The sequence below is a fragment of the Cyprinus carpio genome, chromosome B17 (assembly GCF_018340385.1).
Source record: "Cyprinus carpio isolate SPL01 chromosome B17, ASM1834038v1, whole genome shotgun sequence".
Lineage (NCBI taxonomy): Eukaryota > Metazoa > Chordata > Actinopteri > Cypriniformes > Cyprinidae > Cyprinus > Cyprinus carpio.
Genome location: NC_056613.1, coordinates 11,457,569 through 11,475,884, shown reverse-complemented (window position 1 = coordinate 11,475,884; position 18,316 = coordinate 11,457,569). Strand labels below are relative to the sequence as shown.

The 18,316-nt window shown below is 36.9% G+C and overlaps 1 protein-coding gene across 5 annotated transcripts in view; it reads right to left on the bottom strand.

Annotated features, from left to right (window-relative positions):
* The window catches only part of ltbp1 (latent transforming growth factor beta binding protein 1), a 79,060-nt gene that overhangs the window by 26,960 nt on the left and 33,784 nt on the right, over positions 1 to 18,316 (bottom strand). For 4 of the 5 annotated variants that reach the window (XM_042742207.1, XM_042742209.1, XM_042742208.1 and 1 more), the window contains exons 5-10: positions 15,459 to 15,626; positions 10,077 to 10,277; positions 9,169 to 9,428; positions 8,071 to 8,173; positions 4,812 to 4,871; positions 776 to 898 (exon numbers count right to left, since the gene is read on the bottom strand). In XM_042742207.1, coding sequence (XP_042598141.1) covers positions 776 to 898; positions 4,812 to 4,871; positions 8,071 to 8,173; positions 9,169 to 9,428; positions 10,077 to 10,277; positions 15,459 to 15,626 — 915 coding nt within the window. Of the gene's footprint in view, positions 1 to 775; positions 899 to 4,811; positions 4,872 to 8,070; positions 8,174 to 9,168; positions 9,429 to 10,076; positions 10,278 to 15,458; positions 15,627 to 15,729; positions 16,242 to 18,316 lie in introns of those variants that run through there. The other variant, XM_042742211.1, reaches the window with a different exon arrangement.

Genomic DNA, 18,316 nt, shown 5'->3' with positions numbered 1-18,316 from the left:
TAAATGTGCTTTCTTGCATATTCATTTCTCACTTTAATAAAGAGCCAATTCCAAGCCAAGGTTTTTATAGAGATGTACAATTCAACATTTTCATATAGCAGATAACAGCAGATTTGTGTTGACAGACTTTATACTGTCAGCCAAAACATACTATATACATGAGCAAAAAAACTGAAGGCTAAAAGGAGGATTAAAAGAACTCTCAGATCTTCTCTGAACATAAGGACATGACAGCGTGTTCCAGAGGTGTAATTTGGCAAGCGTTGGCTTCCAGGAGAAGGATCAGCCACTATATTTATCACAATAACACAGAAAGCACACTTAGGTTACCTCATTAAATCACAGAGAAAGCTTGAGCGTATTTGTGCCCCATTGACCGACTGCACGAATGTTGCCAGCACATTTCAACCTTGCTGTTACATGTTCATGCCTGAACAGCAGAGAACAATCTGTTAACGTGACAGCCTCGGTTAGTGTTAGAAGCCATGTTAAATCATGCTGCCAGCTAGACTAATCAGCCAGCCTGATTAGACTGAAGTCAAGCTGAAGTGATTAGCTGCACTGAATCCATTTACATTTGTAGATATCTTTGAGTAGGTAAACAAGGAGACAGCAGGGATATGCCAAAGACATCAGCCAACCAAGTTACACTGGATGTGATGAGAAGAGAAGAGAAGAGAAGAGAAGAGAAGAGAAGAGAAGAGAAGAGAAGAGAAGAGAAGAGAAGAGAAGAGAAGAGAAGAGAAGAGAAGAGAAGAGAAGAGAAGAGACTTACGGAAGCAGGCGGTCAGACTGGGATCAGGCACAAAGCCTGGGTTGCAGATACATCTGTAACTTCCCATGGTGTTTATGCAGTTTCCATTGGGACAAACTCCTTGAATCTGGCACTCATCAATATCTGAGAGAAATAACAGACATAAGGAATTCTCTTTTTTTTCTGTGGAACACAAAATTAGATATTTTGAAGAAAGATTCAAGTCAAAACAAGAAATTCTTTTGTCCACCGAGAGTCAAAACTACAGTGACCTTCACTGTATAGACAAAAAGAAAAAGAAAAAAACCATGAAGCATTTTTAATCTTATTATGCACTCTGCAGAAGAAAGAATGTTACAGTTTTTCTTGATTGCTTAAAGCAGGGGAATAGTGTTTATAGTTCAGCAAAATGGGTGTGCTTTCTGAAAAATGGCATTATGGTCTTGAAATTTTAGCTCAAAAGCCTACTTATAGTGTTTAAGCAATCGAGAAAAACTGTAATACAGTGTGGAACAATGTGAAGCCAAGTAAATAATGACAGTATTACATTAAGAATACAAAATTTATGGCATTAAAATCTAAAATGCTTAAAATACTCCAAAAATAAATTTACTTGTGTAGAAAAAAATGTGTAAGAAATTAAGCCTTTGGATTTCATCTTGAATTAAGTGTATTTTTCTTGTTTTAATACATAGATAGATAAATCCTTAAAACATGAAAAACTGCCAAAATTTGCCAATGGGGTTGGAAAAATAAACATATTTTCCAGATTCTCTGAAAATAAGTTTTAATATATTATGCGCTTTTGCCTCTCAAGTAAATTATCTTCTTAGAGATAAAAGATAAAATTACTAATAAATAAAATTACATTTTGCAGTACACATGTGCATGCACAGGCACAAAGAATGCATGTGATTTTTTCCACAGCTAATATAAACCCATATGGTGTGATCCAATATCTCTATAAGAATCTGTCAGAAAAGGAACATAAATACTGTACAGAGAGAGAGAGAGAGAGAGAGAGAGAGAGAGAGAGCACTAATATCCCTCCAAGAGGCCATTGAGTGCAAGTTAAGGGCGTGGGCAGTCATCATTCCCAGTCACTTAGAGTGGGACACAGATCCAACACATTTCCTAATGCAATGCTAATGTGTTCATGATGAGAGTGATGTTCATGGAGAGAGGGCATACACTCAAACCCTCAAGCATCCAAACATCTGCACCAGAACACAGACTGGCCCAGAGGAGCTGTCACTCAAAGCCATGACATCATAATGTCCCCATTAAAACCCCACATCTCTATACAAAATACAACTCATGAGGGGTGAATTTACAAACTCTAAACCACTTTTGCACATATTATTTCAGCGACCTGCGTCTTATTCACTAACCACCCACAAACCAGGTTAACATGGCACTGCATGTCGATATTGTGCTACACAATGAGTATTCATTTTATTTCTGTTCTTTTACATCAAATGCCTCCTTTCTGTGTAAATTATGCTTATTTAGATTATGCTTATTAAAATAAGTTTGTGGCAACACTTAATAATGTTCCATTTGTCAATATTAGTTAACAACATAAGCATGAACTAACAATGAATACTACTTCTAAAGCATTTATTTATTTTAATTAATGTTAATTTCCACAATTACTAACAGATTTTTAGCATATATTATATAACATATTAATGGACCAAGAACTAACAATGAACAGCTGTACTTTTATTAACTAATGTTAACAAAGATGAACAAATAAAATTTAAAATATGTATCACTCATTGTTAGTTTAAACAATAATGTTAACTAATGGGACCTTATTGTAAAGTGTTACCAAGATTGCTAAACTATTTTCACTTAGTTGCAAAAAATTACACAATGATTACACTTACGAAACAAATAATTTATACAGAAAAAAAGTTACAAATTACAAGTCAAAATAATAAGAAACAAATAAAGTATCTTGAACATAAGTTTAATGATTAAAAAGTATGGAGACAAGGCTGATTATTCTCTGTCACACATGTTTATGAAAGCATAAACCTGCCAATGAGGACAGCAACATGACTAATGACAGGAAGAGAGAAGTGGGAGCATCAGAGCCTGGCAAAACACCCAAACCACAGGAGACACGTCCACTTACGCAGTAAAACTCTGGCCTGACGCAGGAAAGCGTCAAAGGTTTAGTGGGACCCTCAGGCCGTGTTATCTGGACAGTGATTAAGTTCAAACTTAACGGCACTTTGAGCGCTAAGAAGTGCTGAAATCTAGCCTCAGAGAACAGCCCATGCTCAAATATTCATTAAAATATGGAGGTAAAGTAACCCCCTTAGTGCTTTGAGGCCTGTTTATTAAATCTAAGATACATTTTAATCATCAAAACAGGGTATCATGTTCTTCATACCTCCTCACACCTCCTAATGCTAATGCTGTGAAGAAATTACCTTCAAAATTCAATAGTACTTTTGAGAAATACAGTGTTCTGTAGGGATCTTAACATGGCACCCATAATGATCGCATGATCAGCTACTATTTTTGCAGACCATAAACAAAAAAGAACTTTGAAGCTTTATTAATAATGACAACCCCTAACATAAAAGCTATTTTTGGCTTATTTTATAGTTTACTGGAGACTAAATAACTTCTTATTGCTATCATTTTTTTTTTACATATTTCTATGTATGTCTCAAATTTGCCCAGATCTACCAGCCTCCAAACTCATGTCTCTCCCGACCCAGAGTGCCTGCGGCCAGGACACACGCTGGGCACTTCCCCTTAACACAGCCTGCTTCACTTTTAGCTGCGGTTCAGCTCTGGGTTTGGCAGACTGAGGTGGCTGTTGGTGGCTGCTAACAGCAGATGTGTTTGGCTGGAGGTGTGTGAAGAAACAGAGACAGAAAGACAAATAGGTACCAAAGGTTGCAAAGCCTTGATATAGAATACTGTGGATGCATAGACCGCATAAAAAAACAATAATGCTCAAAAGCTTGCAGTCATAGAGACTGATCAAAAGTGGCAGAAAAGATATTTACAATGTTCTAAGGAAATTCTGTTTCAAATAAATGCTGTTCTTTCAAGCTTTGTATTTAAAGAATCCTTAAAAACAAAGTGTTTCGGATTTCACAAAAATACTAAGCAGCACAACTCTTTTCAACATTGATAATATTAATAAATCTTTCTTGAGCAAAGATGATTTCTGAAGGATCATGTGACAGTGACGACTGGAGTAATAGCTGCTGAAAAATCAGCTTTGCCACAGAAATAAATTACATTTTAATATATACTCAAATAAAAACTTATTTAAGTTCAAATATTAAGTTATTTTTTAATTATAATAATTTTTCACAATATTATTGATTTTTTTAAATCTTCTTTTAGGATTTAAAAATATTATCAACCCCAAACTTTTGATTGGTTGAGTAATTAAGAGCAGCTTCAGGAATTTTACAGTTTCTAACTAGAACACTGAGCTTGTTTTTATTTGCAATTAAACAATATAGGTGCCCCCATCCCACATCTGTCTTATTAGCATGCTAAACAAGAGTTTACATTGCCAAGGCATACATTAACAGTACGTGACAGCATGAGAGCTGCTTAATTTTGACTCAGGCTGAGGGAAGGCCCTGAAGTCTTTCTGGCTGCTGGCTCTGATGTGTTGGATCGCTTGCTATTACATCCAACTTCAACATAGATTAGAAAGATCTATCAAAGATGCCACCTGTCTCTCCTCGTAACGGTGAAAGAAAGTCTCACTCTGTGATAGATCTGGGACACTGTTTTAAAATGGCAATGTAATAATAAAAGGAACAGTTTATGGTGTATGTGCCCAGCTGTGACATGCAAAGGCCAGTGGGGGGCGAACTGAATTATAAGTATATGACAATGACACATTTACTCTTGCATCTTAGCAAAAATCATCACAATCGATGCAAAGCATCACGCAAAAATGTAGCACAACAAACATGTCCACTGCAAGAACAAGAACAAAAAAAAACAAAAAAAACATATATGCATGCATGAGCAATAAAGTAATACAAGCAGAAACAAGCCATCTTACCGATACAGCGAGTGGCATTCATCCTCTTATAGCCTTGAGGACATTCAATCAAAGGAATCGCTATGGAGAAAAAAGACAGAGAATGAGGAGGTGGAGGATAAGAAACTGCACATTTAGATACAGCTCTTAACACAGGCATTCTCTTACAGCAAATTTAAGAAAACCTTTGGTGTAGTTCGAACACAAAAATAATCTAGTCTTACCAAAATTTTAAGCTTTAAGTGCTATTTTAAGTCCACTGTAACTATTACAAAAATGTATAATGATAATCACCATATTTTATCACATTTTAATATATATATATATATATATATATTTTATGTTATATATATATATGTGTGTGTGTGTGTGTGTGTGTGTGTGTGTGTGTGTATATTAATATTAAATGACCTAAGATTGGGATGGGTAAGATTTTTTGTCTCTTATGTCTCTTATGCTCACCATGATTGCATTTATTTACAGTTATATTGTGAAATATTATTAGAATTTAAAAAACTGTTTTTATTTTTTGAATTTTGAATTTTCAGCAGCCATTCATTCAGTCTTCAGCGAAGGATCACATGATCCTTCAGAAATCATTTAATATGCTGATTTGGTGTTCAAGAAACATTTCTTATTATCAATAATGTTGAAAAATTTGTGCATCTTTGTCAGGATTCTCTGAAAAATCTAAAGTTTAAAAGAACAGTTTAGAAATCATTCAATTTAATGTGTCCTTGCTGAGTTTTAATTTCATAATTTCTTTTAATTTCTTAAATCAATTTCCACAGGAAACCAACGGGATATAGAGGGAGGCAAAACGCAATCACCCAGGATTCAGAGTGAACACTGTTCTTACATGTTCTACACAAACACATCCAAACACAGATCATGAATCACTCTATATAGTGTGTTGTTAAATGCACCATCATCTCTGAGCTCATAGATTAAAAAAAAGATAAGAAGCCAGCAGAACATTGTATATTGTTCTATAGCGGTTTGTCTCAGGGGAGGCCTTGCGACTGGGAACTCGTAACAGGAACAGGGTTTACTTCCCTCTCATTCTCATGGGTAATGACCGTAATAAATTACAGAAATAGAACATAGAGAGAGTGAGACAGAATGACTCATTTGGAAGAGAACAGAATGGCATCGGCACTTCCAGGGGTCATATTTTGAGCCTGCTTCAGAAATAAAGGGGGCTGAACTCCAGACTTGTTTACATCTTCATTACCCCAACACTTGTGTTCAGTTACTGCCATGCACTTCTATTTCCGTTCGGTGCCAGCTGATGTCCTAGTAAGTGCTCGCCTACAGCTGGTGCAAACAGAGCTCAGAGACAACGGTAATGTCACATCAACTTCACACCTCTCATGGCTATATCGAATCGCTATGCCTCTAAAATGGAGTAAACATCTACATGAAAATGAAACGAAAAAGAGTGAGATGAATAAATCACACTTTTCAAGAAAAGGAATAACATTTTAATTGGCATTTGAAAATGTAAACAATCCTTAAATATTTTAGAAACTCGTGAACGTTTGTTTTGGTGACGTCCATAAGGTTTAAATCAGTGTTATGTCTGAGAATGCACAGAATGCAGTGATGCCCATATATGGGCAGAGAATTTCAGAAACATCCATGGACATACCGCGAAGAGAAAGAGAGCGAGAGGGGTGGTACGCTAACAGTTTTCTGTAGGGACTGACTTCAGAGAAGTGACTAAGCATGGAGGAATCACGACTACATGAGTATGTGTGTGTGTGTATGTGTGTGTGTGTGTGTATGTGAGGGACAATGTGCCAGGTGAGTCAGCATGTCAGTAAGTTCAACATAGCATGTGTAACCAAATACTTTAAAGCTTTCTCTTTCCTTTGCCCACTCATTACGCACTTGCCTTTTCTCTGTGGAATGCATCCCTTCCCTCTCGTTCTTACTGTGATATTAGGACCATGTGTCTGTTGAGTCACAGCCACTTGGAGGTTTGACATCAAATGGTTTTTTAAAAGAACTCCTCATAGTTCCTTTTAGTTAGTGAGAAATCAAGGCTGGGCCTCTTGATGAATCATTGCTTCCCGCTCTTTTCAGACTGCACTACTGTGGAATACTGTGCACAATCATTCTGCAAGTGTTTCATCTCAAAAGAGGCCCAGACATACTAATGTTTAACGTGTGTCTCACTCTGATCATACAATAGTTAGTTTCAATCTTTCTGGTTTTTCAATTAACAGACTAAAAGTGAAAATTTAAGACATATGCTTGGGTTTGTGTGTGAGGGAGAGACAGATGTTCATGTGTGCTTAGGTAAAACAGATGTTTGAAAGAAAGATAGGGTATAAGGGTGAGACAGGTGTTTTTACTCATGAAAATGAGGTAGATGATTTTCTACATGTTGAAGGGACTTTTTTTTTTGTGTGTGTGAGGTAGAAATGGGTATTTTTGTTGTGAAAATCTGACAGATGTTTGGCTGTGTGAGAAAGATGTTTTCATGTGTGAGTGAGACATGTATATTTGGTCATGAAAATGAGACGGATGTTTGTCTGTGTAAAAGTGGAAAGTATACTTCTATTGTCCACATTCCACTTTGGTTCAAGGATGTCTGCGCACATCGCGATTTTTGTACACATACGTGAGTTATTTGAGCACTCAAAAAAAAAAAAAAAAAAAAAGTTCCAAAACAGGTAGTGCACACATGCAGAACATGTCCATCCTCGCTCAGGGTCAATAAAGTATATTTGAACTTGTATGCTCAATTATCCATTTACAAAGTCCCACCCCCTTTGATACTGTTGCTATGTCTGATAAGCCATCTGCTCTTATAACATGCATCATGTTCTCACGTGGCGCTTAAACTCAAACAATAAATACCATTTTGTGGCTCTTTAATGTGTCGTGACAGATCGCTGTAGCGCCTCAGTTCAAGTGGCATGTTAATTGATCATCTTTTCCTCTTTACTAGTTATAGCATCAAATAAATATGAATGCACGGAAAGACGTTAAAAACACACTATTTTTCAAGTTCACTGACATTAATCTACTCTCCTGTCTTGTTTGTCGGACAAAAATGTCAGATGTAAAGGGTCAATTGTGTGCTAGGAGCAGGAAACAAGAAAAGTGCAGCATACTCGGGTCTTGAGACAATCTATGTGTGTGAGATGAGTGTTTATGTTTGTGAAAGCTAGGTAGATGATTGTCTAACGGGTGTTTTTCTTGGTAAAAATGTGGCAGATAATTGTACAAGACCAAAGTTTTTGTTTGTGTGAGCGAGGCAGTAGCTTACATGTTTTCTTGGGGCATTTTTGGCATTTGTGGAATCCCCATGATGTGCCCACCGTCCCACAACAGGCATCTTGTTTAGACAGGCCGGGCAGAGCTTTCCCACACTACAACAACAAAACACAATCAAATCCAACAAGTTAACAAAAGATTTCAAGAATAAGAGAGAAATACAGAGATACTCATCTAGACCATTTACCACACACACATACATAATTCTGCTCACACACAGCTCTTGATCCCTGTTCTTTCTGATCAACACTCTGATATCTCTCCCCTGACTCAATCTAATCTGCTGAACCAGGCACGAAGTGAACAACAATCTGAGAGACAGCAATGATACACAACTCAAACAACCTGATAACACCCTCCTCTCTGCTGACACAAAAAGACAAAGTTGCAAATTAAGTCTGAATGGTTGCAAAAATGATCACGACACTTTACGATTAGAGTAAACAAACAAGACTGAGGGGAACTTGATGATAATAACTTGATAGACTAGTAACTATAGGAGTAGTAGAAGTAGTGGATGTTCTTTAAGCTGGAGGCAGGTACTCTTTTGAGAATCATTCTTTTGTATTATATCTGCAGTGCTCTTCTTAAGAGACAGATGTTCCCTTGAGCACCACAATGTTCTGGTGGGAGTGTAATCTCACTATTCATTTTGTCTTTCCTCTACTTCTTGATCATCTGATGATAGCCGAAAATGAGTTAGTTTAAAAGACATTAAAAGTGAGAGACTGAGAGTAATAGTGGATGATTCACAGCTCACAGCAATGGTGAGAGAGACAGAGACAGATGAATAGAAAGGTAAAGCTAGAGAAGATATTTTAAAGACTGTTGTTGTCCATACAATAAAATTAAATGAGAACCAACTGGCTTTCATTGTATGGACAAAAACACAGAGACATCTTTCAAAGTGTCCCCTTTTGAAGAAAGAATAACAAAGAGTCTTAGAGGTTTGGAATGACATGTGAGTGAGCAAATGATGACAGAAAGTTCATTTTTGGGTGAAATATCTACATGTAGTGTGAATATCGCACTTCCTCACATAAAAGCTTTATACACGAGTTTACAAACAAACACTCTTTGTTTCTCTGACCTGCATTCCAGCAGTCTCCTGGAAGCAGCGTCCCAGCTGGTTCTTGGAAGTCACCGGCTGGTATTGGGGGTATGTTTGCTGGTTGGGGTAAATGACGCCGCTGTGAGTATGTCCATGTTGGATGCTCTGGCTGCTGCTGTGGTAGGTGAAGGTGTGGCTGGACTGTGTGTTTTTGACCTGCCCGTTACTGTCCACCGGAGACACTTGATGGATCTGGACAGAGGCTTCTGGAGGATGTTTCACATGGACATTCACCAAACCTACAGAAAAGTTACACTTTAAAGGGGATTCGTATGATTTCAATACAAAGTTGAGCTCAGTCAACAGCATTGGTGGTGTAATGTTAATTACCAGAAAAACATAATTTTGACTCAGACCTTGTTTCCTTGTTTAATATTAGAAAGGAGTGAGATATGAGTTAGCAATGTGCAATTTATTGGTGATTATTCCTGGCAGACTTATATGCCATAAAATGTGATTTTATAAAAGCGCTTGCATTAATTATTCTATCAAAAACTGTACATAACTTGAGATTCCTACAGTCATTTTAGAGTTTTAGGGTTTATGGTGTTGTGTTGTATTGACAATGAAGTTGTAAAATTGGATATTATTTTACAAGGAATCAGTTAAGAAATTCTTCACAATAAACTCATGCTAACACATATTGTTTAGTTATTGTAGCTATACTGAGTATTTAAATGTTTATGGCTCAGTCCCATTGACTTCCATTATAAGTGTCTCAATGTAACCTAGACTTTTAATATTTTAAAAGGACAAATTGACAGTTAATTTTTGTTGTTATTTTGAGATGTGATTTTTACTTTTATTTTTTGTTGGTAATTTTTTGTTTTGATTATTCCTTTAATAACAGCAAAGCCATGTATTTCTGAATAACAAGTTTGTGTTACCCTGGTTGTGTCCAGTGCCGTAGGTGAGGGGTAACGTGTGCGTTGAGTGGACGTGTGTCTGTCCGTTTACGACAGTATGTTGACCCTGGTGACCGTTGGGATTGGCCATTTGGCAGAATTTTCCAGTAAAGTTTGGTGGGCACTGGCACTTGTCCCGAGCGCTGCATTTTCCTCCATTCATGCAGGGCAAATGGCAAACAACTAAAACACACACAAACATAACAAAGCGTGGTTAATCACAGCCATATTGGGTGACATTTTTCAATGTTTAGTTTAGTGACAACTTCCTGTTCAGAGACCCATCATATTTAAAAGACCGACAAACATATACACAGATGAACCAACAAAATTATCATCAAACTTTAGTTTTGTTCCGTGTTTGAGCAAGTGTTTGCTTGTGTGCTGTTGTGTGCGTGTGTGTAGGTGCTTAAATGCTTCACACAAAAGCTGTTTAGGAACTTTTGTGGTGGCGTGTAATGAGAGTTCTACGTGACACATTTCCACTGAAACATGCCATTATGGTGACGGACCATTCTGCCATGAAACATCTTCGACTTTCTCTCTGCCTCGCTCGCTTTTAGCCATTTTTCACACTGCTTAAAATCTCACTTGAGCTTTTAGATCACATTCGGCTCAGTAATAATACTAGCAAAATTATGAATGGATTTAATTATCCCACAGCTGAGGTAAATAAACGTTTTGGGGCTTGATATTTTACGGCAATATATATGTGTTGTGGTATCGGACATTATTTCAAACATTGGACTTATCAGAGTCTTCTATTATTTTTATATACATTTTCACACTCTTTTTATTTATGAAGCATTATTTCATTCATTTTCCAAATGAGGGTAACCCCAAATGTCCCCAAAGAGAGGTTTTGTCATATTTAACAGTCTTCCAGGGACAATTTCATCCCCAAGGTATAGCTAAACAATCCCACACTCACACACAAACAAATACATATATTTTCTCCAATACATTGGTGTATTTATATTAATATTTACATTCACTCTGACAAAGCATGATTTATACACAACACGCGCACACACACTTTCATTATTTCTGCTCTAGTGGGAAATCTAGGACTATTCCACAGTGCTAACAGTGAACCTCAGGCAATAACTTGACACACTCAGGTATCAACATTGAATCACGCACACATACACACACTCATACACATCCTGCCCAGCTAGAGAACTACACAGCACCACTATCTCCCGGACAGGAGGAAATAGAGCTGTATGATAGTAAACCAATTTAATGTAAGAGAAATGGCAAGACAACTAGCAGGAGCAGAATGACAATCATAAATTTTCACTCTTTCACACATTAATGACTATAACATGGTTTATTATATAAAAGAGGTGTATATATATTTATGAGATATAAACACTGCTGATGTGGTGTCAGAGCTGACTTTATCTATAGCAACATGATTACTACAGAGGTTCTCACACATACACAAACAAACACAATGACTTTCAGATGAGCTGACAGCCAGGAGCAGCTCTAATGAGAGGTCTGTCGGGACAGACTCGACTAGAGCAGAATATCTCTGGTGGAATAAACATTTTAAAAACCCAACTAGGTGCAAATGAAAGAAGTCAAAACCCCAAAGAGAAAACAAACAACGACAAAATGCAGTATAAATACATAAAATATTTCCTAAATTTATGACTTAAGTTATGTTGTACACTTTTGCCAAATAACTCTTTGTGTTTTATTGTATTATTTTTTATCCTCATTACATTTTCCAATTGTTCACAATTACTTTTTTTAGTTTATATTCTACATCAACCAACCCAAAAGCAAATATGCCAACTAACTTCACTCATATATGATTTCACATTATGATTTTAGCCAGGTGGCATAATATAGCACAGGCTTAGACAGAAGTATTTTATTCCGTGTAATGTGTTTCACATAACGCACACTGTCATTCAAAAGTTTCAGATCTGCATTTATCTGATGATAAAAATGTGTAATTATTGTGAAATATTATTACAATTTAAAACACTTGTCCATTTTCATATATTTTAAAATGAAATGTATTCCTGTGATGGCAAGGCTGAATTTTCAGCAGTCATTTCTCTAGTCTTCAGTGTCACATGACCCTTCAGAAATAGTTCTATTATGCTGATTTGATGTTCAAGAAACATTTCTTCTTATTATCAATGACGTAGACAGTTGCGTGGTGTGACAAAAAGTTCAAAAGAACAGCATTTATTTGACATTTACATTTTTATAACAATAAAAATGTCTTTATACTGTCACTTTTGATCAATTTAATGCACCCTTGCTGAATAAAAGTATTAATTCTTTAAAAATCTGATCTGATACTTTTGAATGTATATGATGTTCAGTTGTTAAGACAACACCACTCTGAACCACAAATTTAAACAAAACACACACACACATCAGTCTTAAAGACCTCATCGATCCAACATCCACACTGATTCTATACTTCTGTACAACTAATCAAAAAATCTAACAAGATTTTCTGATGGCATGTAAATATTGATGAAAATATGACTTTATCCTTCTCTTCCACTCAGACCAGAAAATCACCGAATGTTCAGGGACACACACACCCATTAAAAGCATTTCAAAACTGGGAAATGAGTTTCACATAAGTGAGAACAGAAAAGCAAGTCATCAAAGCTTTTTGTAATTGTGATGTCATTAGCCCACCTGGAATACCATTTCATCTGAAAAAAGAGCAGCCACCCACGGCCCTTAAACAGACGGAGTAACATTTTCCTGTAAACCCCGACGCCTCTGCTAGTACAGACAGGTTTAGTGGCAGCTCCATGGGGATGACTGTCAAAACACCCAACACAACTGTGTCCAATAACGCGTTTGGGTGAGATATATACACATACACAGTCACTCGGGATGAACATCCAGCTCCAACTGGAGCAGTCTGGACATCACTGATGATTTTCAGAAGTGCAGCAATACATTCCTATCTCCAGTGCAATCATAACAAAGGAGCATGCAGCTAGCTACAAATCGATCAGTTGTGATAATGCTTTAGTATTTCTATGAGATGGTCTATTGACCAATGTGGCAGTCAAAACCTAGACTTGATCAATACTGCACAGGTCTCTATGACAGTCTCTATGTGTGCATGGAGTACTGATGACCATGACTGATGAAAAATTACCATGACACTGTCATTTTGCCAATTTTGATACTTGACCCGTTTGTCAATATATGCTATACAGTATGTGCATGTAGTGTATGCATGTAGGTTCATGTAGTGTTATTTGAAGCATAAATGTTTATGCAAAGCTGTGTAAGACTCAATGTTTTTAATGCATTTAATGCAAATTTGACATTAATTTATAGAAAAATCTATATTTACAAAACGTAAAAGTCTTAATGGCAGAATTGTATTGTCAGAAAGCTCAATAAGTATAATTTTTTTGTGAATACCAGCAGTAAAGACTTTTACTTTGTTACAAAAAACAAACAAACATCTATTTCAAATAAATGCTGTTCTTTTGAACTGTCTATTTAGGCATGAAAAAGTAGGCTGAAAAAAGTATAACATTTTCAACAAAAATATCAAGTAGTACAACTGTTTTCAACATTGATAATAATAATAAGAAATGTTTCTTCAAAATCATCATATTAGAGTTATTTTGGAAGGATCTTGCGGCATCAAAAATCTTACCGTCCCTAAACTTTTGAAGGGTAATGTATGGGAAAACTATATTTAATTATTGCACATTTGCTCTGAGATCAGTCAAATACTGAATCTATTAACTGCTCTAGTTTCATTTATCATTTATTTGTTGTTTAAGGTATCGATTTAGCATCAACGCTGAGGTACGAGAGGTTGGTCCAGAGTTGCTAAGCTAAAATCTTGGTATTGATCCAACTCTAATGTGTGTGTGTCTCCATTCTCCACAGTGCTGGAGCTCGGCCTGGGATCTCTCCTCCCAGCTGCGTCTGGATCAGAGCTGACTGAACGCTCTGTGTTCCTTATAAGGCCTTACACACTCACCCACTCCAGACGCTCACCTCATTCAGACAAACAGCTTGCCGGGGAGAGAGAGAGAATGTTAGAGAATCTTAGCACCACGCACAAACTCTGCTTATACTGAGAGTATCTGTCTGAACACTTACTCCTCTGAGCTTTCCTGACCCTCTTATATGGAATACAATTTCAGCCACTCAACCTGCCGGGTGCTGATTACAAAACCCACTGGTGAAAACAAACCCCTAGATGAATGCTACCCTTGTGTCCACAAAGTAATTGGATTCAAAAGTAACCCTTATGTAACAACTATGTGTATAAATTGTGTCTGTTGCTTCATTCTTGACCCTGATGCAAGTCACAAAGTAACTACTTGAAATCCCGCAATACAGGACCTTAAAGAGCAGTGGAGCAAGAAGTGAATGTACTTTTTGATTTTACTTAGAAAGGATGTGTTTTCTAAACTTTTTTTGTCTTGTACTCCCAAAACCCCATTGACTTGAAAGTGCTCCTACTAATTCATATTATTTAGCATTAATATTCAAACTAATACAAAAATATATATAAAAAAATCACTTTATATCAACTGAGTGGGTAAAAAAGGCTCACCAAGTAGCTTCCACTGTCTATAATAAGACACCCCAGTTTGTCTTTTATAAGTTTTGACAGTTCTGGGGCAATCACACTCTCTCTGCAAGAAATTTCTAATTTACTTATACATGAAATCTAAATGGAATGTTTAACAGCAGTAATTTATATATTATATATTAGAAATCAAATATGATGCTCAAGAAGTAAAAAGCATCAACCATGAGCAAATACATCATAATTTGGGCATATATTAATGAGAAGAATCACATTCTTTCCAAATGCCCTGATTGGGAACCACCAGATTACGCAACTAAGAAGTGTGTGAAGAACCCAGAGCCAGGCAGTAAATGAACATGAACCGGCTGAGCCGGCGGGCAGAAGACGTTCTGCTGTGTCATAACCACATGCTCTTGATCCATTCTGAGCCCTCATTGTGAAATATCACTGCTGGAAACGAACCTAGAAGAACTGAGGTCCAATTATGTAGGTTTTTCAGACACAGTCTAAAGCATCTTAAACTTTTCCACAATATCTGCCAGGCAAGTGAAAACTCCCCTCCGAACTGCAACTAGAAACACATCCAAACATCAGCCATAATTATAGACCTGTCTAAGGCTGGACATGATGTAACAGGCCCGCGGCCAGCTGTTCTCCGTTCAGTATACAGCAAATGCAAGCATACACACATACATTCAACAAAGTCCAGTTGCCAACAAAGGAATTAGATGTTCTACAAGACCTAGATGAATGAAAATTCCCACTTTTCCCACAATACATTGAGAAGCGGTGGCGATGCCACTCACCGACTCTGAAGTTGGGGGCGGTGAGCGTGTCCGTAGCGTGCCCATTCTCACTGATGATAGTGGTGGTGTTGCCCTGCTGACAGCTGTTCTGACAGCGGCCATTAATGCAGGTCATCTTGCAGATAGTCGGGGTGAAGACCACCTTGATCCGGCCTGTGTGGTTCCCTACTGCAGCCCAGCAAAGGAGAGACATCAACAGAGAGAAGAGAGAAAAATCCATCAGTCTGGACGGCATGGCTTTCATAAACAACTCAGAACGACTCTCTCTCACTTTTGTAGGCAGTGTCTGGCAGAACAGCTCAGGAGTTCAGCTTTAAGAAAGTGAAACGAGAGAGGGAGAGAGAGAGAGAGAGAGGCTGGAGAAAGGAAAAAAGTATTTCTGCTGTCTTGTCTTTTCTTAGTCTCCTTTACGTGTTCCCCTGTGACTGATTCCTTTTTCGTCCATTCCCTCCTTTTCTCTGTCCTTGGTCCAATATCTCAGTCTCTGGAACATGAGGAGGTGACTGGGAAAAAAAAGAAGCAAAAGAGCGAGAGAGAAAAACAGAGAGAGAGAGAGACTAGCAAACAACTCTGGGACCAGACCCAGTTCTTCTCGCAGGATTCGGACAAAGTGACCACAACTCCAAGCCTTATACAGCGATGAAAAGAGGGAATGTCGGGTTTTCCCAACTAACTCTCATTTCTAACTAAAGCTATGACTACTAATCAAATATATTAATACTATTAACCAGGAAAAGTGTATAGTTTTTTTTTATGTTAATCCATTTTGGCTAGATGCAAAACATCATATTTAAAAAAAAATTATAATTGTCAGATTAATTGATTATAAAATTGTTGTTAGTTGTTTGCTGTCTCTCTCAAGCAGCTTCATCTCTTACCAGCATAAACAGACTTTCACACCTCCATCTGAAAAATGCAGGGAAAACTAATTTCCTAAAATAGTCTGTCCTGAATCCTTTATTTGAAATGATGTCATTTCCACCTTCAACTATGTGGAAAAGAATCTACGCACATTCTCCTCTCCTCGCCTAGTTAATTAATTCATTGTATCAGTGAGCATGTTATTTAAATTGCAGTCTGATATACTATTTTCCAGTCAGACATCTGTAGATATTCCTGGCCTGTTTTCTGCTCGATTACCTGCCTGTTTTTCTGTCTGCTTTCGGTTTCTGTTGTTTCTTTGTCTCTATTCCTGGCCCTTACACTATCATTCATCCTCCATTGATCCATTTAAAACAAATCTTGTAAAAGGATTATTTCACCAAAAAATACTTTGAATTACAAAAAAACAAACAAACAAACGAACAAAAAAAAAAAAAACGTACAATTAGACAATTGGGACATAAAAAAGGTTTATACCGTAAAAGTTTTATAAAAGTAGTCCATATGATTTGTGCAGACCATCTATACAGTTTGTGTGTCACATCATAGCTTTGTATGAAAAACAGAGTTAAATATGCACACTAATTTGCATTAGTGTGATTGTGGCTTTTCACCAAAAGTCACCAACATCTGTATTATGCTTATAAGTCTAAGCTTTATAATGCTTACTAGTACATCAGCTAGAATCTAACATGTAACCTTTCCTCAAAGACCAAACAGCCGTTATGAAGTGAGAAAGGAAAGTAAATTGAGGAAGACACATTGAGAGTGTACAGCAACAGACGACAAGAGATGAATGGCTTTACCAGAGTGCCACACGCACAAACACACACACACACACACACACACACACAGAGGGCTGCTGACAGGCCGTCTCTTGTGTTGGACAGACCTCACCGGGTGCCAGACGCCTAAGAAATTGAGAAACTAGTCAGTCTGCTATAACTACCATTAACCACAAATACACTTTTAGTTGGAAAATCTAAATTACCATAGGAAATACCACAGATTTGTTTAGTTTTTACATAAAACTAGTTATAAAACCTAACCTCAGATTTGATGCTAGGATTTCAGTCCCCTACCTGGACATGAGCTAATGTGGCTTAGAGGGATATTTCTTGCCTTTCAAGCAAGAGATGGCAAATCTTGCTCAAAGTTTTCTTCTTTTTTCTTTTTCTTTAAATAAATTAATATTAATTCAACATCTGTATTTCATCATTTATATCAGGACATGACAAACTGATTTAAATGTTAACTCAGTCTTTTTGAATGATTCATTACAAGAAATGGATCAAGAGAGTCATTTATTCAGGAATCAAATGACACTGGTTGCTCATTTTTCAATTCAATAGAAAGATTCATTTCCTAAGAGTCATTTGTTTGCGAATTAGACACATTAATAGAAAAGTGTGTTTTCTTGTCATTATTTTGCAGTAAAGACACTTTTTATCTTTTTACTTTGAATTCAGTCCACAAACTTCACCTGAAGCTATAGATTCAGAAGTAATAACAGAAAAGATTTTGAGAATTGAGATCCCTTTATGTCTATTGCTAACAAATTAGGCTAGTTAGGCTACCTTGGAAGACATACCCAAATGTATGTTTCAGTCAGATTAAGCAGGAATCGAATGTAATGAGATAAAATGGCATTCTCCTACAAGCTGTTTCTTTTTTAGAGAATCAGAAACATGTAGCGCAATCTGTGTAGTCTGATTTGTGAACAAATGACTTTTTTGAAGTATTCCTTGTCCCCAAAGTAAATCAAGGTGAATCTGAAGTGTGCATTGTTGCACCAGTAACCAAAAATGTAAAAGTTTCTGTTCAAACTGTAGATCTAACCCAATCCCCCTTCTTTCCATCAATCCATAAATCCAATCAAAAACGACAAATGTAACATGAGGTCAACAGGAATCAGTCAGATGCTTGACCTACAGACGAACGTAATGTAATATGTAAAGGTCTGTCTCCCTCTGAGT